This window comes from Peromyscus californicus, unplaced genomic scaffold (assembly GCF_007827085.1).
Source record: "Peromyscus californicus insignis strain IS unplaced genomic scaffold, ASM782708v3 Scaffold_2__1_contigs__length_46816999, whole genome shotgun sequence".
NCBI classification, from domain to species: domain Eukaryota; kingdom Metazoa; phylum Chordata; class Mammalia; order Rodentia; family Cricetidae; genus Peromyscus; species Peromyscus californicus.
Genome location: NW_026294540.1, coordinates 36,983,175 through 37,007,463, shown reverse-complemented (window position 1 = coordinate 37,007,463; position 24,289 = coordinate 36,983,175). Strand labels below are relative to the sequence as shown.

General features: G+C 43.9%; 1 protein-coding gene across 2 annotated transcripts in view; it reads right to left on the bottom strand.

The window, feature by feature from the left end:
- Eif2ak1 (eukaryotic translation initiation factor 2 alpha kinase 1) overlaps positions 1–23,758 on the bottom strand; it is a 36,495-nt gene extending 12,737 nt beyond the window's left edge. Inside the window, exons 1-11 of one of the 2 annotated variants that reach the window (XM_052754390.1) lie at positions 23,560–23,758; positions 19,870–20,028; positions 17,211–17,344; positions 14,906–14,943; positions 12,982–13,081; positions 11,239–11,319; positions 9,079–9,178; positions 6,783–6,840; positions 5,797–6,121; positions 3,020–3,131; positions 865–965 (exon numbers count right to left, since the gene is read on the bottom strand). In XM_052754390.1, coding sequence (XP_052610350.1) covers positions 865–965; positions 3,020–3,131; positions 5,797–6,121; positions 6,783–6,840; positions 9,079–9,178; positions 11,239–11,319; positions 12,982–13,081; positions 14,906–14,943; positions 17,211–17,344; positions 19,870–20,028; positions 23,560–23,677 — 1,326 coding nt within the window. In that variant the 5' untranslated portion in view covers positions 23,678–23,758. The remainder of the gene's footprint in view (positions 1–864; positions 966–3,019; positions 3,132–5,796; positions 6,122–6,782; positions 6,841–9,078; positions 9,179–11,238; positions 11,320–12,981; positions 13,082–14,905; positions 14,944–17,210; positions 17,345–19,869; positions 20,029–23,559) is intronic. The other variant, XM_052754391.1, reaches the window with a different exon arrangement.
- Between the last annotated feature and the right edge of the window lie 531 nt (positions 23,759–24,289).

The following is a 24,289-nucleotide window of genomic DNA, read 5'->3' as shown; positions in this document are numbered from 1 at the left end:
CTGTGCATCACTACTGCCACCACCAGCATTCAAGATAAACAACAACAACAACAAAAACCCAAACCATTTCCTGGAAACTTTTTTTTTTTTTTTTTTTTTTGGTTTTTAGAGATAGGGTTTCTCTGTGTAACTTTGTGCCTTTCCTGGAACTTGCTTTGTAGACCAGGCTAGCCTCGAACTCAGACATCCGCCTGGCTCTGCCTCCCGAGTGCTGGGAATAAAGGCGTGCGCCACCATCGCCCGGCCCTCCTGGAAATATTTTAATCTCTAAGGCTGCAGTAACATATAACCACATCTACCAACATTGAATATATTTACCATCACCATACTAGTAATCAGTATACTTATGCCTTAGTGTACCCATACTTCAACCAATGTTCAAATAACCCCAAATTACTGCTTTCAAATTCAATTTAGGACTTCTTTTTAAGTAGGGGGGGGGAGGGAATGGTTGGGGGAATATACACACATGAGTGTGTTCATGTATTCAGAGGCTAAAAGTTGACAGAAGGCATCTTTCTCAATTAATCCACCTAACTGGATGGCCAGTAAACCCCAGAATCCTCTTGTCTCTGCTTCCCCAGCACTGAGGTTACAGGCATATGCTGCTGTACCTGGCTTTTTACGCAGATTCTAGAGATAGAAATTCAAGTCCCCGTGCTTATATAACAAGCTCTTTATTGACTGAGCCATCTTCCCAGTCAAGAGTTCTGGACCTCTGGAATAACAATTTCCTTGACAGCAGTGACAACCTCCTAAGCAGAAGAATGAGAGTATGTCATCTCATTGCACTCCATGAACCCACATCAAGTCATCCCTGGAAGACACCACTACTGTGCTCACAGGTGTAGTAGTCTGCCTTACCTTCAGATCTCTGTGGACAATGCCCATGTTATGTATGTAAAAGACACCTTCCACCAACTCTTGAAATATTTTTGTTGCAACACTGGCCATAACGTAGGGACCTGGAATTTTAAAAACAAATGGTTTCATATCCCTATTTCTTTGAACTCATTAAATTATATTAACATCTAAATGTTAAATGTTCTCAACAAATTAATCTTGTAAACTTCAACAGTCAAACACTCCAGAATGGCCTAAAACAGAACTAAGGAGGAAGGATTCTTTGCTAGCGAAGAAAAATATCACAGACTGAAACCCAACACTGACACTTTGCTTCCAAAAAGGTACTTAGCTTAGCCAGAAACTCTGTACTAATGACTTTCTAAACAATAACCAGGCATTAAGTGACTAAATTACAGCTTCAGTCCTCTTTGAGTCTTAACATGCTGGAGTTGAAGGCTAATCTACTGTCCTAGCCCACACTGGATTAAGACATTATTATAAACACCAGAATAAGATAAAACATAAATTACCTAGGCATGGCAGCTCATGTTTATAATCCTAACACTTGGGAAGCTGTAGCAAGAGGACCACCTCTAGTTCTAGGCCAACCTGAGCTACACAGTGAGATCCTATCTCAAAAAGGGAGTGGGGGAAGATAAATTTTGTTCAAGGCATAAGCTTCTCTCCATTTCTCAGATTTGCTAAAAATGACTGAATAATGAAGAATACAGTCAAAACACAGGAGGGATGAACAGTTCACTTAGATAGTGGAGTGGTTTTTAATGGTTTTAAGACACATCCAGCCTAAGGCCCATCAATTCATGCATCCCAGGACAGTTATGAATGCAGCCCAACACATTTGTAGAAACCAAGGTCATACTGCACAAGTTTGGATGCCCTGTACTAAAACAACAACTTTTTAAAGAATTATGGACTTTCCCTAACACATTTAGTAACATGAAAACAGGAGGAAGTAGGTTTTAATTCTTCAAATTTTATTTATGTGCATGTGTGTGTGTGCATTGTATACATGTGCCACAAGCATCTATGTGCCACAAGCATGTGTAAATGTCAATTTGTGGAGTCAGTTTTCTCCTCCTACCATGTGGATCCAAGGGATCCATCTCAGATTGTCAGGCTTAGGGGACAAGCACCTTGACCACTGAGCCTTTTCACCAACCCCTTTTTGTGGTTGTTGAAGACAGATTCTCATATTGTAGCCTGGAACTCAAGACAGCCTTTTATGTCAACCTCTTGCGTCTGGGATTGAAGGTATGAGCTACCAACCACAATGGCTACAGTAAGAGCTCAACAGCAAGGGCAGGGCAGGCATGGCTGGTTTATGTCTGCAATCCCAACTGTCATTCCCATAATTCCTCTGGCTAGAGACAATTTTTCAGTCTTCTCTCGTCTCTAGCGACACTACTGTTTCAGGACTCATTAGTTTCTTCTCTGAGACAGGCACGGCTTTGGAGCTCACTGGCCAGCCAACCCAGCCAAATCTGTAAGCTCAAGGTTCAGTGAAGACACAGTCTCAAAAATAAGGAGGGAATGACTGAGGGAGACACCTAAAATCAACCTCTGGTCTCCACAACATGCAAATGTGCACACATTCACACAAATATGTACATTTAGCATATATATACACCAAAAAATTTCTATCCGAAATCACTGATCTACGTTACAATTTAAATACTGTCTTTGTTTCTTTTCCCGTTGCCATCATAAAATGCCCCAACAAAAGCAACTCAAAGAGAAAAGGCTTATTTCAGCTCCCAGTTCAAGGTCACAGTCCATCGTCACAGGAATGTAACCTGTGATGGCAGGAGCTTGAAGCCATTGGTCACACACCTCCAGTCGGAAGTTGAAAAGCAATAAATGAATATTATCACGCAGCTTATTTTCTCTCTGTCATATAGTCCAGGGTCACAACTCAGGGAAAGCTGCCTACCTAATCAAGATAACCCCCTACAGGCATCCCCAGAGGCTAACCTAACCTAAATTATCCCTCATAGGTGTGTCAAAACAAATCCAGGTGATTCTACATCCTGTGGGGTTGACAGTTAACATCAACCACCACCAATACCAACAAACACTTTATCACAGATAACTACCAAATTCATAGCTGATTTTGAAAAGTACTGAAATAAAGAGACCTGTAGATGGTACTTACAGGCAGCTTCATCCACACACTCCCGGCTCCGCTCATTCCTCTCGGCTATCCAGTCCCACAGGGACAGCTCACACAGCTGCATCTGGATGTGCAGCATCAGGTGGTACCGAACCTAGAGGACACACAGCATGCGCCCATCTGCTGAGTTTCATACTCTTCACCTGTCAACAAACACTCACTGGCCTAGTTTAGGTCAAACACCACGACTAACCGCTGCCTAAAGTCTCCTAAAGGAGACTGATTAACCAAGATCACACTGTAGTCTGAGGCTGGAGATGGGGCTCAGTTGGTAAAGTGCTTGCTTAGCATGCAGGAAACCCTGAGTAACCTATTCTGGTTTCTTTTCATTTTATCTTACATTATTGTTTTTTAGATGCCTGTTTGTATTCTGAGAGAAAGGGTGTACATTTGGGTGGGTGTGGGTGGAGTTGGAGGAGGGAAAATGGTAATCAGAATATAGTGTATAAAAAAAAAAACTATTTTCAATTAAAAAAAAAAAAAAAAAAAAAAAAAGAGGGTGAGCTGCTACTGCTCCAGCCCCCTGCCTGCTTGCCTGCCTGCCTGGTGCCTGCCTGCCTGCCTGCTGACATGCTCCCTGCCATGCATGAAGGACATGGACCCCAACCCTCTAAAGCTGTGAGCCCTGTGGTGATACATAGTATAACTGAATAAAATATGCCTGGAGATCAGAGAACAGAATAAGCCACTAGGTTAAAGATAGAGGCCAGACAGTGGTGGCACACACCTTTAATCCTACCTAGCACTGGGGAGGCAGAGATCCGTCTGGATCTCTGTGAATTCAAAGCTACCCTGGACTACATGAGATTGGCTCAGTCTAGGAGAGAAACAGAGCCAGGCAGTGGTGGCACACGCCTTTAATCCCAGTACTTGGGAAGCAAGTGCCTTTAATGGCTGGGCGGAGAAAGGTCTATAAGGCATGAGGAGACAGGAACTAGAAGCCTTTCAGGCTGAGGATGCTTTTTCAGCTGAAGCCCTTTCGGCTGGAGCTCTTTCAGGCTGAGGAGCTGGTGAGGTGAGAGGTGGTGGCTGTGGCTTGCTCTGCTTCTTTGATCTTTCAGCTGTCACCCCAATATCAGGCTCCTGGTTTTATATTATAAGACCGTTTAGAGTTCATGTTACAGAGCCCCAAATAAACTTTTCTTCTGAGTTGCCTTGGTCATGGTGTCTTATCACAGCAATAAAAAAGTAACTAAGACAGTTGGCTTTAGACTGTGTCTTGTTGTGGACTATTTGTACACTGCACGAAAATGTAATGTTGGGATTAGTGTAATAAAAAGCTGGACGGAGGTATAGACTTCAGGCAGAAAGAGAACTCTGGTAAGGCAGTGGCGGAGTCGCCAGCTGAATGTGGAGGAAGCGGCATGAGCAGTACGAAGAGATGAGGTAATGAGTCATGTGACAGACATAGATTAAAATAAAATAAAATGGGCTAATTTAAGTTCTAAGAGCTAGTGGGACAAGCCTAAGCTAAGGCTGAGCTTTCATAATTAGTAATAAGTCTCTGTGCCATTAGTTGTGAACTGGCAGCCCAAAGGAAAATCCAACTACAGTGTCTTGCTAAAGAGAGAACATTAAGCTTATAGCAGCCAACTGAATTCAGCATTAAGGAAAATGTTCCATTAAAAAGAAAGTGTGCAGACACACCTATTCTTCCATAAGAATTATTTTGGTACATATAGATTTCCAATCCTATCCTGACAGATTGTAATCTGTCATGTAGACTCCATTAATGTTCAAGTTTTGTGTGTGCAATGTATGGGGGTCTGTGGATGTTCATGTGTGTATGCAAGATGCATGTTTATGTGGGAGCCAGAATTCAATCTCAGGTGCTGTCCATCGTGTTTTTAGAGACAGGGTCTCTCACTGGGGTGTAGGGTGTGTCAGTTAAGATAGACTAGCTGGCCAGTGAGCCCCAGGTATCCACCTCTCTTCACTCCCCCAGTGCTGGGATTACAAGTGTGCACCACCACACCCAACTTTTTATGTAAGTTCTGGGGATCAAACTCAGGTCAAGCTTATATGGCAAGCATTTTACAACTGAGTTATCTCTCTATCCCCTAATGCTCTAGTTTTCTAAACACAATATTAATGAGAGTCTGACAAGCATATTAGCAAACTTACTACAGTAAAAATTCCCTGACAACTGACCTAGTAATATTCCAGGAGTCACCAAAAGTCGCACTTCAAAAATAGAAAATTGTTCTGCATGAATGTATGTATCTATTTATGGTATAATGATAATATATTCTAGATATAGATGGTGAATGAAGCTTCCAACTCCAGGGCACACAATTGAGACTATCTAGGGGTGCAGTGATCCAATGTGAAGATCAGTAAAGGTTACTAGGAGCTAAGTAAATGAGGAAGACTAACTACTAAGGCCTTACAGCAGGCCTGGGGATGGGTTAGTAGAGTGCTTGCTAGCATGCACAAAGCCCTGCGTTTGATTCTCAGAAATGAGTATCAACTGGGATTCCAGCATTCTAGAAGCAGAGGCAGGAGGATCAGAAGTTCAAGGTCATCTTTGACTACACAGCTCACTCCAGATCAGCCTAGGCTACAAAAAATCCTGTATGCAGGGAGGAGAGGGCGGCCCAAACCTGAAAAATACCATACAGTCCACGAGACTAAACAAAGCCACATGGGAAGATGGAGCACCACCAGAAGTCAGCTAAAGAAGAAGGATGCAGCACAGAGTCAAACCCCTTACATAGCTGTGGGTGAACTCCTTAGCAGGATCTGGGAAACCACATTACCTCTGTCTGCTCCAGCAGGTTCAAATTGCCTTCAGAAGACTCATCCGTGGATATAGAATTCCCTTCCAAGTCTGAGTTATGCCCCAGTGGCAGCTGATGCTTGACAACTGGTCTGATAGACAAATTGGTCAAGCCATTTTCTTGGAGCTCAATGGACGATTCAAATTCACTGCTGTTCCTGATCACTAAATCGGCAGTGTAGCTCACCAGGTTGTTATTCTCATTTTTAATGTCAGATTCACCAAAAGATTTTTGTTTTTCTGAGGTGAGTTCGGCAAAGATAATGGATGAGCTGCTTTCATTGTCTTTAACATCACCTTGATCTCTAGAAATAAAAATACAGTAAGACAAACGTGAATGTAAATGACAAGAGTATCTAAATGGTTTTTTCACGCCAGGATGAACCTTACGAATGTCTAAATAAATAGCACCAGGCATGTATTTTTGGCATAGCCTGTAATCACAGTTCCCAGCATCAAAGCACTGGGAGGTGGAGGCAGGAGGATCAGTAGTTCAAGGCTATGTCAGCTACACAGCAAGTTCTAGACAAGCCTCAGCTACATTAGACCCTGTCTTAAATTTAAAAGAGTATCAAATCTGTCTAGCATTAACTTTGATTTGAAATATTGACACAGGGCCACAAATGGTGGTGCACATATGTAATCCCAAGACCCAGGAAGCTGAGGGAGGAGGATGATGAAATTTGAAGTTAGCCTGGCCTACAAAGTAAATTAAAGAACAGTCTGAGCTACATAGCAAGACCCTGTGTCAAGGAAGTCAACTAAAGTAAATACAACTCTGACAGGAGAAAGAAACTTAGTATTCTATAGGGAAAATAAGCCAAAGGACAAAAAGATTAAAAAAAAAATAAGCAGACAGTAAGTCTGTAACATTCCTCCTAAGTTCCTAGTAGTAAAGACAAAAGCGAGTCACTGCAGGTGACAGAAAAGAATTATTTATGTGCGCAGTAACACCAACCCACATACCTGTCCCCTTCATGCTCCGACAGCACTTCAAGGGAGGGCAGTTGAATGGGAACTCTGTCTGCCAAACAGAAATAAACACAAACATCTGTAAGCAGCCATGATTTTCAGAGCTCAGATATACAGACGGCACCAAATGAAGCTGCAAGTCAACAGGAACACAGCAAGTCTAAGAAATGGGGGCACCCTAGTAACTGCAGAGATCACCAAGAGTTCCAGAGATCTGTTAGTAAATAGTCGGTTTGAAGGACCCACAGACTCAACCTTAGTTTTGCAGTAGTGAAAAGCAACTCCTGGCAAAAAGTGAGTCGGCTGGGGCTGGAGCAATGGCTCAGCACTTAAGAGCATTTGCTGCTCTTTTGAGGACTTGGGTTCAATTCCCAGCACCCACATCAGGCAGCTTACAAACACCTGTAACTCCAGTTCCAAAACATCTGAAACCCTCTTTGGGTTCCATGGGCACCTGCACACACATGGTATACACACATATACTCAAACTAGGATGCACCCTGCAGTGTCTTTTTGCATGATTGCTAGAGATCCAAACTTAGGTCCTCCTGCTTACATGGCAGGCATTTTACCAGCTGAACCATTTCCCAGCCCCTCCATCTGACTATTTGAAAGTGAAAAACCTCCTACAGCTCAGTAAGAGAATGCTTGCCTAGCATGTTCAATCCTCAGCACTGACAAAAAAAAAAAAAAAAAAAACAACTAAGAAAAAAAAAATTTGAAACTGTGTTTACAAGCACATGCTTGTAATCTTGGTCCTCAGGAGGCTGAGATAGGATCTTGACTTAAAGGCCAACTTGAACTAATTAACTTTGAGACTAATTTGGGGTTGTTAACAGTGCAGATGTTGTCTCAAATTTTTTGTAAAATAATAAGTAAATAAAACAACACCATTCTCCGCTTGTGTGTGCAAGGGCAGGGCAGATTTGGCTCAAGAGCAGAAGCTCACTAGACATTCATGTACAGATTGAGTACACTGCAGGAGGTAGAGACCAAAGCACTTCAGATTTGGGACTTCTTTCTTTTTTTCTAGAATGTATGTACAGAATACCAGAGGTTTCCCCAGTCCTAAAATCCAAAAAAGTTCAAATCTCAAAAAAAATTGATATGCTTTTATGAGGTTCTAAAAGTTTTAGATTTGGGATCTTTTCAGATTCTCAATTTTTAGACTAGGGACAGCTGACTTGTATCAACAAAAACTACCTCCCTTAGCTGGGCACAGTAGCTCATGCCAGTGACCCTAGCACGCTAGAGGCATAGGCAGGAGACTGCAGCAGGTTTGCGGCTGGCAATGTAGAGCATACCAGGCCAGCCAGGACTACAGAGTAAAACCCTGTCTCAGAAAACCACCAGGGGCTGCAGAGATGGCTCAGCAGTTACGATGCAGAGGATGACCCAAGTTCTGTTCCCAGCACCCATGTTAGGTGGCCGACAATTTACCAGTTCCAGATCCAGGGAATCCAATACCCTCTTCGGGACCCTAAGGGCACCAACAAGCATGTGTGTACATTCCCACACACAGAAACATATTTATACACATAATTAAAAGTAAATAAGCTAGGCAGTAGGTGTGGTGGCACACGCCTTTAACCCCAGCACTTGGGAGGCAGAGGCAGGTAGATCTCCATGAGTTCAAGGTTAGCCAGAGCTACATACACTCTGTCTCAAAAAAATAAAATAAAATGTAAAAAGTCCTGGGGGATGTCTTTCTGTATGCTGTGAATATATGTTGTTCCCACTGGTTAATAAATAAACTGCTTTGGCCTATAGCAAGGCAGCTTAGAGGCAGGCAGGCAATCCCAAGAAGAGAGACAGGAAAGAGAAAGACGGAGTCTAGAGATATGCCAGCCACCGGGGAGGAGCAGCAAGATGCCAGCAGACTGGTAATGCCATGGCCACTTGATAACTTATAGACTGATAGAAATGGGTTAAGTTATAAGAGCTACCTAGCAAGAAGCCTGCCATAGGCCATACAGTTTGTGAAAAATTTTAAGCCTCTGACTGATTATTTTATAAGTGGCTGAAGGACCTTGGGGCTGGGCGAACTGGAGGAAACTTTCAACTACAAAAGTCTTTTTTTCAAAGCTGGGTATGGTGGCACAACCTTTTTAATGCCAGCACTCAGGAAGCAGAGGCAGACAGACCCCTGTAAGTTCACGACCAGTTCTACATAGGGAGTTCCAGAACAGCTAAAGCTATATTGAGAGACTCTGTCTAAAAAACAAGCCCCCAATAAATAAATAAATAAATAAAATGAATGAATGACTAAATGAAATAAAAAGCAACTTACCTTGTGGCCGCACCACATGAACATGTTCTATCCATGCAGTGTGATAGCCAACAATGTTGGGGTGTTGGAGACCTGCCAGAACCTTTACTTCTCGTAGCACCTAAACAAAATAATTAGAATTGTTTTTTACTGGCAATTTGTTACCCAATACTACTTACCCTGGAAGAAAGATAGTAACCCTCTGAAAGAGGAATCTGAACTACACAGAAATAACAGGAACAGTCCTGTGAAAGACAAACAGCCACTGTTTCTTCCTGCTATTTTTGGAGACAGGATCTCTCTAGGCAGTACTGGCTGTCCTGGACCTCAATATGTAAACCAGGCTGGCTTCGAACTCACAGAGATCTGCCTGCCTCTGCCTCTCAAGTGCTGGGATTAAAGGCGTGCACCATCACGCCTGGCCAAACAGCAACTGTTACAGCAACTCCACGCTTACTTTATGTGTGGATAGTTCACTCGATTCTTGTACCCCTCCTCCCCACCGTAAGCAGACACCAGTCTTCCTCCTACTGCTTTCTTACCTTTATCTTCTTTCCTTGTTTAAAATGCTGCTCGGAATTTGAGAGCCTTGAGCATGCTAGATAAACTCTCTACCACTGAGCTGCACCCCAGCCTCTATGGAGTCCTAGCCTCTGTGGTGTGGTTCTGTTTGCTTCTACGTTTGTTTTGATAGTGTCTCACAACGCAGCACAGGCCGGCTGCAAACTCCTGTCCTCCTGCTCAGTATTCTGAGCACTGGGATCACAGCTGTGACATGATGGATTTGTCACTGTTATTTAAACAGTCAGAGACACAGTGACGCAGAAGAGAAGGAAATTTACCCAGGGCCACACAGCATGTCAGTAAGAGATAGGCCTATACTAGGCTCATCCTTTTACATAACAAGTACTTAAAAAACTAATTTCTCACCGGTGACACAGCTCAGAAGGCAAACGCACTTTGCTGCCAAGCCTGATGACCTGAATCTGGTCCTTGGGATCCACAGGTAGAAGGAAGAGACCCACTCCCACGAGCTGTTCTCTGACCTGCACACAAGCCCTGTGGGCACACATCCATGTACAGACATGTACACAGCCTGTCATACGACTTTAGTCTTAGCATTTGGGAGGCAGAGTCTACATAGTAAGACATAATCTCAAAATAAAATGAGATATAAAATAAAACAGAAAAAATAAAATTTTAAAGAAAAATTACATCAAATAAAAATTTCGTTTTTATATTTACTGATAAAACCTCCTATTTAGCAAATATGTAATAATATAGATCTAACTCTTCAAAACAAATCGCAGTTAGTTGTGTCCCTCACAGCCCCCTCCTGTGCTGTCCTCTCTCTGTACTACAGTAGAACCTAGAGCCTTCACATGGAGGCAAGTGCTCACACTCTGTGCTGTATCCCCTGCTTTCTTTTGACTTTTTGAGAAAGGGTCTTACTAAGCTGCCTAGAGGTGAACTCACTTGGGAGCGCTGGTAGGCCGTGAACTTTCAACTCTCCAGCTTCACCCTGAGTAGTGTGATTATGTACCTGACTTGCCAGGCGTCCTTCACCATTTTTTTCTTTTTAAACAATGAGGTTTTACTATAGAGTCTGCCTAGTCTCAAGTGACCATCCCACCTCACCCTCCCTAGTAGCATAGACCACTAGTACATGAAGCAGGTCCAGCTCAAATCATACTGTTTTTCTGATGGGGATGGCTTTTATGATAGGGTCTGGGACAATCGGTCTAGCCTGCAACCTGGTCCATAACAGAGGCAGACCTTGAACTGACCCTCCTACCTCGACTTAGCACCACCAGGCCTGGCCCAACTCAAATCATTTTCTGAAATCCTACCTTCAGGGTTAGCGAGATAGTTTGGTCATAAAGTCATCAATTTGCCAAGCATGAAAGCTTGAGTTTGATGGTCAGAATTGACATTTAAAAGAAAAAAACACTGAGCATGTCACATGATTGTAATCCCAGCCATGAGGATGTTGAGATGAGGATCCCTGGAGCTCACTGGCCAACCAATCCTGCTTACTTAGTGAGCAGCTGTAGTATAGTGAGAGACCTCGTCTGTAAAACCAAGGTGGATGATGCCTGAGGAGCATCACTCACAACATGCACGCTCACACACACACTCAACTGCATGTGCACCTGCACACACACACATCCAAGATCATACCTTCATACAGTCTGTTTTAGTCGCACTGTTAATCAGGATTTTCTTAATTGCATAATGCTGACCGTCTAATTTGTTCCGGACCTTAAAAGCCAGAAGAAAAGAAAAAGTATTAAATTCCATCAAATGCACTTGAATAAAGGAATTTACATCATGTGAGCTTTGATAATCCAAACCAGCCAGAGATCAAATTAAGCTTAAGCCATTCTTCCCACAAGGGGGAAAGTCAGCCCTAGTCTTCTGGAGCAGGACCTTTGCAAACTGTGTCCAACCTCAGGATCCCGGCCTGAAGACCAGGAATGCTAGCAAAGTTGAACGTACAGTCCTAAATGCAAAAACACCATGTTTTCAGTAACACAATTGTTTATTTTATTCTTTTTGAGACCAGGTCTTGGTTAGCCCAGGCTGACCTCAAGCTCACTATGTAGCCAAGGATGACTCTGAACTTGTGATCCTCCTGTCTCCAGCTCCTACAGACATGCAACACTATGGGTCTGTGTGGTGCTGGGGATCAGGTCCAGGGATTTGGGCATGTCAGGCAAGAACGCTACCAACCGAAGTGTATCTATAACAGCACAACTTTTTTTTTTTCTATTTTTTTTTTTTTATTTAATGCCAAATGCTGTTTATTGAAGGAGGGAGGAGGTCTTAAATATAGGCTTACAGCACAATGGGAGAACCCTGGAGGGCAGAAGTTCGCTATGATACAGCACAACTTCTTATAGCACACTGTTTTCAAGTGCCAATGCCTTATCATTCTGTCGAAAATCTTTAAACTATGGACTGAAAACACTAAGTTCAAAATATTCTTAAATTATATTTTTATTAAGTTTGTTCTTTGATGTTGTACGTACTGGGTACTTTTGTGTGTCAACTTGACACAAGCTACAGTCATCAGAGGAAGGAGCCTCAGTTGAGGAAATTCCTCGATGACACTCATTTGTAGGGCATTTTCTCAATTAGTGATCAATGCGGGAGGGCCCAGCCCATGGTGAGTGATGCCATCCCTGGACTGCTGGTCCTGGGTTTTATAAGAAGGTGGCTGAGCAAGCCATGGGAAGCAAGCCAGTAAGCAGCTCCCCTCCATGGTCTCTGCATCAGCTCCTGCTTCCAGGATCCTGCTCTGTTTGAGTTCCTGTCCTGACTTCCTTCATTAATGACAGCGATGCTGAAGTGTAAACCAGATAAACCCCCTCCTCTCTGACTTGTTTTTTGGTCACGGTGTTTCACTGCAGCAATAGAAACCCTAAGAACAAAAAAGAAATCACTTTCACCCCCACCCTTGTTAATCCCTTCCTTTCCACAAATCCTTTTCCCACATACATCTCTTCTTTACAACACTTGTTTTTCTCTTCTTTCTTCTCTCTCTCTCTCTTAGAAAAGGTCTCACTATACAGTACTGGCTGGACTGGCATTTGCTTTGTAAACCAGGTTGGACTCAAATTAGGAGATCCACCTGCCTCCACCACCCCAGTACTAGAATTAAAGGTGGGCCACCAAGCCTGCCTTACAACACATTTTAAACTACAGAATAAAAACTCAAAGTTTCCAGAATCTAACTAAACAACCAACATTAATAACACGGTTAGGAAAAAAATTAAAACTTACTGAAAATAAAAACACATGGTTTAAGGAATCTCTAGGTATTTCTAATCATAAAAATGAAAGTAACTTCTCAAAACACACAAATGGCATAATAGGTTAAAATGAGCAAACAGAAAAAACCAAAACCACAAACCCCCGAACCTTGTATACTCTTCCATAGCCTCCTTTTCCTAAGATGGCAAGCTCTTCAAATTCATTTAAGTAGCGTGAGGTTTGTGCTTCAAAAGCTATCTCCCTGGATCTAAAAGTTAAATACAGGCAGGCCATCAATATTAAGATGTGACAATCAAAGGTATGCACTGTGTTACCAACCTGCTGAGACTCATTTATCAGTAAACTGCAGGGTAGAAAGAATCAGCTATAAGAAAATTTCTAATTTCCTATGGGAAGAAAATGGTAAATTAAGAATGTAATAAAAATAGCAAGAAGGCTCATTAAATTTAGTAATTAACATTCCAGCAGAAACCAGCAATAACGGTTTATAGACAGAGAAACTGGACAGAAGTAATGAGTGTGAGTAATTAGGTGAGCGTTTTCTTCCTTGCTGAGAGACTCCAGTTAGCCAAAGCATACCCTTAGACTTCTAAACCTGCTGTCTTTACCTCCTAACCGCTGAGCCGACAGTCGTGTACACCAGATAGTTTTACTTAAATTTCTTGTCTTAGTGTTTTTTGGGGGTTGTTGGGGATTTGAAATGAGGTCTCACTCTGGAGTCCAGGCTTCCTAGAACTCACTATGTAGGCCAAGAATGACCTTCAACATGTGGCAAGCTTCCCATTTCTGTTTTCCATGTGCTAGGATTACAGTTGTATGCTACCACAGGATGCCCAACCTTAAACTCTGAAATGATCCAGGCTCTTTAGAGATTTTTAAAGTTTTGTAAATAAAGTAAAAGGCCAATGGTATTCTCCTGAAAGAAGTATCAGTATTCTAATTAACGGTGGTGTTTGCTGGACATGGTTGCACATGTGTATAATCCCAGCAGGAGATCTGAGTATGAAGACAGTTTGGGTTACAAAGAGACTTGGTCTCAGAAAGTACCAGGGAAGAGGGCTGTGGTGATGGCTTGATGTGGAAGCATGAAGACTGCAGCAAGCAGACCCCAGCACCCACAAAAACACCTGCAGGCAGACCCCAGCACCCACAAAAACACCTGCAGGCAGATGCCAGCACCCACAAAAACACCTGCTAGGTAGGCAGCCCACCTGCGACTTCAGCAATAGGGAGGAAGAAACAGGGCTCCTAGAGCAAGCAAGCTGGCTAGACTAACCAAATCAGAAAGCTTCACATGCACCTCTGTACCTCAATACAGAATAGGCAGTAAGATAGGGGAAAACACCTTGTATCAGCCACTAGCCTCCAAATGCATGTGCACACAGGTACACGCAAATATATACACTCAAACACAAAGAGACAGCCAAATGGAGCGGCTTTATGCCTGCAATCTCAGCACTTAGTTAGGAAGTGGAGGCAGGAGGATCAAGAATTTAAGGTCAGTCTCAGCTACAAAGCAAAAATGAGACCAGCTGAGCTACATGAGACCCTGTCTCAAAGAAACAAAAACAAAAAGGGGAAGGGCAAAGGCTAGCTGACAGAATCCACACTCAGTGGGGACAGGAGGTCACCGACAAGGGAATGAGAAGCCAAGGCACTCTCAGAGCAGTGCAAAGAGCTGGCCACAAAGTTCTACACTTCCCAAGAGCAGACAGGCACGCTGTAAGCCAGTGCTCTGGACAGAGTGGCAGGGGGATGAGTGTGAACTTCCAGGCCAAACTAGGCTATACACCCAGAATATGTCTCAAAAAACAAAGAATAAAGAAATAATTTTTTGTTCGGTTGGTTTTGTTTTTGCTTTTGTAGACATGGTTTCTCTGTGTGGCCATGGCTGTCCTGGAACTCACTCTGTAGACCAGGCTGGCCTCGAACTCAGATATTCATCTGCTTCTGCCTGAGTAATGGGATTAAAGGCGTGTGCTACCATTGCCCAGCAAGAAACAATATTTATAAAAATAATTTTGATTTCTTTTAATTTAGTTTAGTCAGTGGAAAAGTGTTAGATACATACCTGATTTTCTGCATGTAAGAATTATCTTCACAAGGATCCTAAAACCAAAAAAATTATCTTTAAGAACCACTTGAAACATCTGACAAACAAGGAATCAAATTCAACATCACAATAATCCAAATGCTCACATACCTAAAACAAGACCACAGTCTAGCATTTTACTATTTACTAGCGCTTTTTTGTGAAACAGGTTTACTATATAGCAAAATTTGGCTTTGGACTCATAATCCTCCTGCCTCAGTCTGCTGGGTACTTGAATTACAAACATGAGCCATCACACAAGGATAAAAATAGCCTTTTGTTGTTGTTTTTGATACAGGGTATTGATGTAGCCTTGACTAACCTGAAGTCACCATGTAAACCAAGCTAGTCTCAAACTTGCAGCAATCCTCTTGACTCGGCCTGAGTGCTTGGCTTATAGGACTGAGCCACATATCCATCTTAGAAACAACATTTTAATATTACTTAATAGTTTGTGATTAAAAATATTTCAGAGTTGAGAATTTTTTTGCAAGGAGCTCCATAAGCAAAAACTAACTTCACTTCAAGAATCTGTGTAGAAACTAGCTACTCCCATCTCCACTGCTACCACCCTATTTGGAGGCACACCATCTTCTTGCCCATATCCTTGCACCTGTCTCCCTGCATCTTGAACCTCTCCATCTATTTCCAGCACAGTACCAGACATGAACATGTGAAAATGTTCTTATGCTTAAAATCCTGCAATGTTTCCTGTGTCCACTCTGTGTAAAACCAAGTTTATAAAATGGTCTCAAAATCCTATTCCACGCTGGCTGTGATGACTCGTAAACCCATCACTTAGGAGGCTTGGAGCAGAAGTATGAAGAGTTTGAGGCCAGCACGGGCTACATCGAGTTCTAGAACTGTCTGGGCTACAGTGTGAGAGTCTGTCAAAAAAAAAAAAAAAAAAAAGTAAAGAAGAAAACAGCAGCAGGCAATAGTACTGTTGTTACTGCCCAGCCTGATGCCCCTCGTAGTGAATTCAGTAAGGAAGGAGAGAGGAGGAAACGATCCCACACCCCCGTGAGGGCCCTCCCCACTCTCTCTTCCACTCCTCCCTTTTCTCTGCTCTGCCTAGATGCAAGGCAGCCTTGCAGAAATGAGCAGCATATGACCACCAGCATGTACTCAGCAAAGGGCATTTGCGAATACTTGGCTGTGCCTGGAATACTCCACCTTCACGCACCTGCAGCTAACTGTCTCGAAGCTCTGGACTTGACCACTTTCCCAGTGAGGCCTGCCATGGCCACTGTACCTGGAAGTCACATGCCCCTCCCAGCACTCTCTAATCCCCTCCACTACCTATGCCATCCACATTCGTTCTAACTTTCCCTATTGTTACTGCCCCCTGCATTAGAACATGAGCTTCAAGAGGGTTTGATTTTTGGCTATTTTCTTCCATTTTTCCCCCAGCTCCCATAAAACAGTATGTTAATAATACCAACTAATATTTTCAACTTGTCCAAGTTTCTATTTTTAAGAACCACTCATATAATTAAAATTAAATAATGCTTTAAAAATACAGTTCTCGCCGGGCGGTGGTGGCGCACGCCTTTAATCCCAGCACTCGGGAGGCAGAGCCAGGCGGATCTCTGTGAGTTCGAGGCCAGCCTGGTCTCCAAAGCGAGTTCCAGGAAAGGCGCAAAGCTACACAGAGAAACCCTGTCTCAAAAAACCAAAAAAAAAAATAAATAAAAAATAAAATAAAATAAATAAATAAAAATACAGTTCTCACTGGGCAGTGGTGGCACGCCTTTAATCCCAGCACTTAAGAGGCAGAGTCAGGAGGATCTCTGAGACTTTGAGGCCAGCCTAGTCCACAGAGTGAGCGAGTTTCAGGACAGCCAAGACTATAGAGAGAAACCCTGTCTTGAACACCCCCTCCATGGATGGATGGATGGATGGATGGATAGATAGATGGTTCTCTTTCTACTTTTTTTTTTTTTTAGCCCTAGGGATACAACACACAACACTAGGCACACTAGGCAAATGCCCTGCCAGTGAGCCACACACCCAGCAAAACACTTTCTTCCTTTTTTTAAATGTATTTTATGCATATGAGTGTTTTTGCCTACATGTACTTAGCTCATTAGGTGGCTGGTGCCCATAGAGGTCACTCCACAGAGTTATCAATGGTTGTGAGCCACCATGTAGGTGCTAGAAACCAAACTTGGGCCCTGTGCAAGCCCTCTTAACTGCAGAGCTATTTCTTCAGCCCCCACACATGGTCCTTCTAAGATTCAAATTGACTTGTCATACACAAAGTGCCGGTGGGAGGGCTTACCTGACGCACTCTTTCTTTGGCCGACCTCATTAAGTGAGTGATGGCTCTGTTGTGGTGCAGTCTCAGGGAGCTAAACTCATCGCTGCAGGTAAACGAAGACAGCAGCCCCATCTTGATAAAAGTCTGGCAGAGTACTATAAAAAATACGATAAGCTATTATTAGAAAACTTGACCGCAGGCAGGGCAAGGTGAGCAAACCTGGAACCCCAGCATGCAGGCTGCTAAGAAAGAAGAATCTTCAGTACAAAGTTGATAGATGACTATCAACTATCCAGCAAGTCTGAGGCTAGCCTGCATGAGGCTAGCCTAAATGAGACCTTGTCTCAAAAAGGGAGGGAAACACAGTAGATGAACATACAGACTGTGCACCACATACCTAAGAAAAAGTTGCTTCTGTAAAAACGTCCTTAATTTACACATAAAGAAATATGGACAGAGCCAAGTGTGGTGGCTCACACCACACCAGAAATGGAAGAGGAGGGAGAGGGGGGAAAAAGTCAAGCTGGAAAGAGAACAGGGGAAGAGGGAGAAAACGAGAGAAAGGGAGAAGACAGGGGGGCACAGAGAAGAAAGGAGGCTCACCAACTCTCCGTAATTCCAGGCGCTGCAACCTCCCTCTGGCCCTGGCAAGCACCAGAGCACATGCTGCACAGACACACATGCGGGCAAACCCTACACACATAAAGTGATTTTACTTTTAAAGGAAAGAAAGAAGAGGGAGGACGGGGCAGGGAGAAAGGCGAGGGAAAAGAGAAGAGGGGACAGGATGAGAGCAGAGAGAGAGGAGACAGGGAAAAGACAGGCAGTAGACAGGAGATAGAGAGGAGAGGGAGGAAGGAGACGGAAGAGGAAGAGGAGACAGAGAGAAACAGGTATGGCTGAGGATGCAGCTCAGCAGCAAAGCCTGACAAGTATGAAGCCTGGGTCTGATGCCCAGCACCACCAGAAGAAAGCAAACCAAAGGGAATACAGATAACTGGAGAGATCTTCCTTCAGTGAACCGAACCTCATCAAAAACAGTTGCCTGGGAAATTCTGCAAACTAGCAAGCATACCACTAAATTAAACCAGGGTCTTTTTTTATTATTAAGTTAAATAGCATCCCTCCCCAGTGAGACAGTGTCAGGCTCAGGCTGGCCTCAAACTTGTTATATAGTGAAGGGTAGTCTTGAACCTTTAACTCATAACTCTCCTGCTCTGTCTCCCAAATGCTGGGATTACAGGTATATACCACCACACCTAGTTAAAATATACATGTTTTAAAGTTCAGTCATCTAAAAAGGCTCAATTTATGGCATTCAAAACTACTCTAACGTCAGGCTGGGGGTGTAGTAAGTAGTACAGCAGCATTAAACTTTGAATGCACAGGACCCTGAGTGTGATCCCCAGTGTAGAGTAGAAAAACAGCAAAAACGACCTGGGCACAGATTTGCTTTTTATAAGTAAGATTCTAACTTTTCAAAGCCATGAGCCTCATACAGCAGTGCAGCACTCTGGAACCCGGGGGCTTCCCTTTGTAAGCCTCATCCTCCAACACAACACTGCTTACAATCCACGCTATGAGATGTCTTTATTCAGGATAAAAGACACTGACAGGAAGGCTCGGCCCATGCAAACCTGTCACCCGCAGTCTGATCCCTGGAGGCACAGTGGGAGGAAAGACCCAGCTGCTGAAAGCCGCCCTCTCACCTCCACACGGATGCAGTAACGCTTGTTACCTGCACTCACATACACACAACATACACCCACACACTAGGAACGATTTGCTAACAGAACCAATATTTTACCCACTCTTCATGTCCACCAGGTTTATTTAAACGGCATTATACACTTAACTATAACTAAAACATGCCATTTTCTAAGACTTGGGAATGATTTCTCAGCAGAAGGGTCCTGAGTCTACAGCTGAAGGGAAAGAAGCTAGTCTCAGTCAAAAGGACAAACCAGAATCAAAACATGTAATTCTCAAACTTTGGGGCTCACGTTTCTAAAATACAAATATCCTAAGACAGGGAAGACAAAACTCAACATTTTCAACAACATGGTATAGAGCCCCTGCAGGCCTCCGGGCAGGACTGAGGCGGTGTCTGGGGACATCGGCAGAACGTCTGTCCTGCATACACAAAGCCCTGGGTGGGATCACTACGTAAGTGGCTGTGGTAGCACACTGTCTGTACTTGGGAGGTGGAGGCGGGAGGACTTCAAGATTAGCCTCTGATACACAGAGTCTGAGGGTAGCCTGGACTTACATGAACAACCTCAAAAAAACGATCAAAAACAAAAAGCCTGGGTCAGGTCTAGAGACGTGTACCGATGCTTTCCTAACACTAGTGAAGGCCCAGGTGTAATCCTCAGTACTTCCAAAAAAGTAAAAAAAGAATGAGGTTTAGCTGCTCAACAACCAGAGCCTAAAAGATCCTCAAGGATTAAATGAATATCATATTGTTGCTGCAAAACAATTTTTAATTTATTGGATCACATGCAATTTTATATTTACAAGGAATTACACAAAGGAAAGTTGCAATGAATTTAAGGAATGGGAAATCATTCACATGCATTTTGCACCCAATTTTTATACACCAGCTGAGTCTCAGAAACACAGCATTAACGGCAGTATTTTTTATAAGCTTTACTTAACAATACCCATTTAGTTTACTCACATTTAAACACCTGTTTTGAATGAAGGGGGTTTGGCTCATGCACATGGCTCAAGTGTTCCAGCAAGGAGACAAGCAGTAGCTGGTTTGCCACTACGAAGGGGAACGTGGGCTGCTGCAGGGGTTCTTTTAACACCTGGAGTTCTGCTGGGACATCCGACTCTAAAATTAAGAAAAGGGAAAAACATTACTGGTGAGTGTGTCTCATAATGACAGGACAGCAAGTTTTCATTAAGACAACACAAATGAAGTGACTCAAGGGAAATAATGGAGTCAAAGAGTAGTTATGGTGAGTAGGGTTAAGAAAGGTTGTATGGGGCTGGGGAGATGGCTTGGTGGATATGTGTGAGCATCAGGACCAGAGTCTGGATCCCCAGCACCCACATTAAAGTCAAGGGGGTGTAGCAACACCCCCCTGTAATCCCAGTGTGTCTGATAGGATATAGGGGATCCTGTGGAAAGCTAGCTAGCTAGACTACCCAAATTTGCAAGTTCCAGGTTCAGTGAGAGACTACACTTCAGTGAAGTGTGGAGCACAGTGGGGAAGACACCTGTACCCACACACATTTGAACAAGAATACACAAACATACAAACCACATACATATAGACATTTAAACAACAACAACAAAAAGAGGTAAGATTTTTCTGGAGGTGAATTTGAGTTGAAGCTGAAAGATGGAGGACCAGGGTGGCCTCAAACTTAGAGCAGTCCTCCTGCCTCTGTCTCCAAGGCCAGATGACAGGTTAGTGCCACCATGACCTTCAGACTTCTTTATACTTATTTCCTCTTTTCTGCAAGGAGAAAAGTTTTTTTTTTTTGGGGGGGGGTCTTTTTTTGGGGTGGGATGGGGATGAGTAATTAACTCTAGCGCTACAAACATGATAGTTATGTGCTCTAACCACTGAGCTACACAACCAGCCTATATAACAATTCTACTTTTGAATATGAAAAAAAAATAACCAAATCAATTTTTAAAAATTTAAAGAGGCCTGGTGGTGGTGGTGTACATCTTTAATCCCAGCAATTCGGAGGCAGAGGCAGGTGGATCTCTGAGTTTGAGGCCAGTCTGGTCTACAAAGTGAGTTCCAAGACTGCCAGGTCCACACGGAGAAACCCTGTCTTGAAAATCTAAAAAACAAACAAAAAAAATACACAAACAACTTAAAAATGGCTGAGGTTCTGGCTTAGTTGATAGAGTGCTCCCTAGCATACACGGAGCCCTGGGTTCAACCCCCAGCACCACATAAAACCAGGCAGTCACACTTAAGTGCCTGTGATTCCCACAACAGGGAGGTAGAGGCAAGAGGATCATAAAGTTTAAGGTTATCTTTGACTATGTAACAAGTTGGAGGCTAGCTTGGGATACATGAAACCCTAATGCTAATAAAATACTAGAAGATACTTTAAGAAAATGGCAACCTTTAAAAGGCCAGTACAGGCTAGTAAGGGGGCTCGGCAGTTAAGAACAAAAGGACCCTGCTTTGGTTCCCAGTACCCACATCAGGAGACTTAGACCCGCCTCTAAGGCCAGCAGCAGGAGGATCACATGCCTCTGGCCTCTGCAGGCATCTGCACCACATGCACATACCCACACATACCCACACACATATACACAGTTAAAAACCATTTTTAAAAGGCCAATAGACGACAGACAAATTAGATGAAAAAGAATGGCTGAAAAGGTCCAACTTCCTGGTCTCAGTCCCAGTAGACGAGGACACATAACTAAAATGGAACATGACTCCAAGTTCTCAAAAGCAGTAAGAAGTCAGATGCAGGTGCAAGCGGAATTAAGAGTGCTAGGCGTTTGCCAAGCAGGATGTCGGTAAACAATCAAGGCACAGATAACTAGAGTCAATCTCGGGAAAATATGCTCCACACAGCCCAGCGCTAAGAGCAAGGCCAGGCCTGGGGGCATGGTCCTTTAATGCCAGCTGCTCAATGCAAGCCCAGACCGGGCTTCAAAGTGAAGTCAACATGCAGCTTACCCACAGAGGGCTGGGAGAGCAGCTCAGTGGTAGAGCACTTGACTAGCTTGTTCAAGACTCTACATCCAATCCCCAGTTTTCTAAAAAAAAGTGTGGGGTGTGTGTGTGTGTGTGTGAAAAACTGGTGATGCCCCAGAGAAAATGAGTGACTTAGAGAACAGACTCACACAGTGCTGTCCCATAGAAAACACCTAAAGGAACTAGGTCCGAGATTGACGTTTGACTCGAGAATTTCTTCAATGAACTGCTAAAGTTACATCGGGGTTTTGAATTTCTGACTCTCCCATTAACTGGCAGAGTGAGCTCTTCAAATCGTTCAGACTACCTGTGAAATGTCATTTAACTACTGGCCTTACTCCTATTAAAAGTGATACTGCATGTTCCACAGACCTTTATATATTTAAAAAGAAACTAACTGTGTCTGGGCATTCTAAGTTTCTTTAATAGAAACATCAATATGTAAGCAGGGCAGTATTACTAACAGGAGGAGAAAAAGAAAGTTTCAGACCTTGCCCAGGATCACTCCCTTCCAGAATAATCTTTGGTTTGCAGAAACTCTTATCACCATGTCACAGAAAAGATGGACTTGCATGTTTACAGCCGAGCCCTTTCCTATGACATATACTTTCTTTGCTCCTGAGTTACAATAACATACCACTTGTTGTGTGGGGAAATCTGCACATCCATTTAAAAAGTTATCTTACAAACTGTCCTCTATAAAGCCTACTTGAGTTACCACCATGGTCTGTTTTTGTTTCTCATTGTGGTCAACTATTACAGGAAGTTTTTAAGGATGAAAAAGGCAAACACTAAATTTGGTTTACACCTCTAACTCCACTACAATATACTTATTTCAAGCTTCAGTCGCATATGCTAATCTTTGTAATTATTCTATGGGACAGTATACAGCTAAAACCTCCTCAAATGCTGGAAGATGAAGCCAGAATCTCACTCATCCTAAAACACCCCTCTGTCATTGACCTTCAGCAATCATTCTTTTGTTGTTGTTGTTATGTAGGGACACAGTCTTACATACTTCAAACTGGTCTGGAACTCAAGAAGCTCAGGCTGGCCTTCAACTCCTGATCCTCCTGCCTCCACTTTCCAAGTGCTTGGATTACAAGTGTGCACCACGACTCAATGTATTCACAATTTCATTTTTGAAACTGCCAAAGCAACTGGTAGCAACCAACTGCACTTTCAGTAAAATACTGGAACTCTGACCCAGATAGAATCGATGTTTTTAAGACCCCTCACCTTACGTTACATAATTTGATTTACATGCATCAAAAGCCTCAAGGAAATTTGAGCGTTCCCACACTGCCTCGACAGGAGTAATCATTAGTTACGATACCCGCAAAGCAGGTCTCATTCTAGCAGTGAACAAGGATTACACTCAGCGAATGAAGAAAAACAAGCCAGGGCGTGGAGGTGAAAAGCGGCCTCTGGAAAGTGGTGCAGAACCGAGGCCAAGGAATATAAACGCTCACAAGCGGGCCGATCGCAGCCGCTCTCGGAATAAATATTTACCTAACCCTTGACGGCCCGCCCTCCCGCCCGCCGCCCTCCGGTGCCCAACAGTTCTGGACCGAGTTCGAGCCCGGAGGCGGCCTGGGGCCTCAGGTGGCTCTTGGGGACCACTAGCGCTGAGGAACCCAGGTGGACAGCGAGCCCTGGGGCTGCGCGAGCCATGCCCGTCTCACCATCATACTTGGGGTCCGAGACCTCTGCAGGGAAGTCGATGGCAGGGGGTGCGGCCACGGCCCCCGCCGCATCGTCGTCGGTGTCGCGCTCGCCATCCCCGGAGCTGCCGCCCAGCATCGCCGCGGCGAGCGGACAGCAGCCGCCCTCTGCGTCTCCGATAACGCTGTCGGCCGCAATCGCTTCCCCCGAGCCGGAAGTAACCCCAGTCAGACGGAAGTCACGCCTCCACAGCCGGGGAACCTCTGTCAGGGGCGGGCTAGCCTCGTCCCGCCCCTTTTCTCCAGAAAGGAAACGATTGGCTGATCCAGTGCGGGCGCGCCCCCAAGTGGGCGTGACAAGCAGGGTTGTGCTAGCCAGGTAATGCACTGGCGCAGGAAGCCGTTTCTCCCTGACTCAGGTGGACTGTACTTTGTCCTCCTCGGCCCCTCCCAAATTATTCCTGTAGACATCATAAACTCTCAAGTCTCACGCCTGCAGCTTCGATCTAGGAAGTATAATGAGCGAGGTGATCCAAACTCGGAAAGACAAAGACCGCATGTTTCTCATTCGGGTGCAGATGGACACAAAGTGGGAGTTACCTGTGGGTAAAGCCTAACAAACTAGAAAGGAGACCAAGAGAAGGTGAAAAGAGTTGTTGAGGAAACAGCAGGGTAAATGGACAGAGAAAAGGAACCGACCGGAAGAAACAAGAGGGTGGGGCAAAAGGGACTGGGGAAGTAGAAGCAGTAT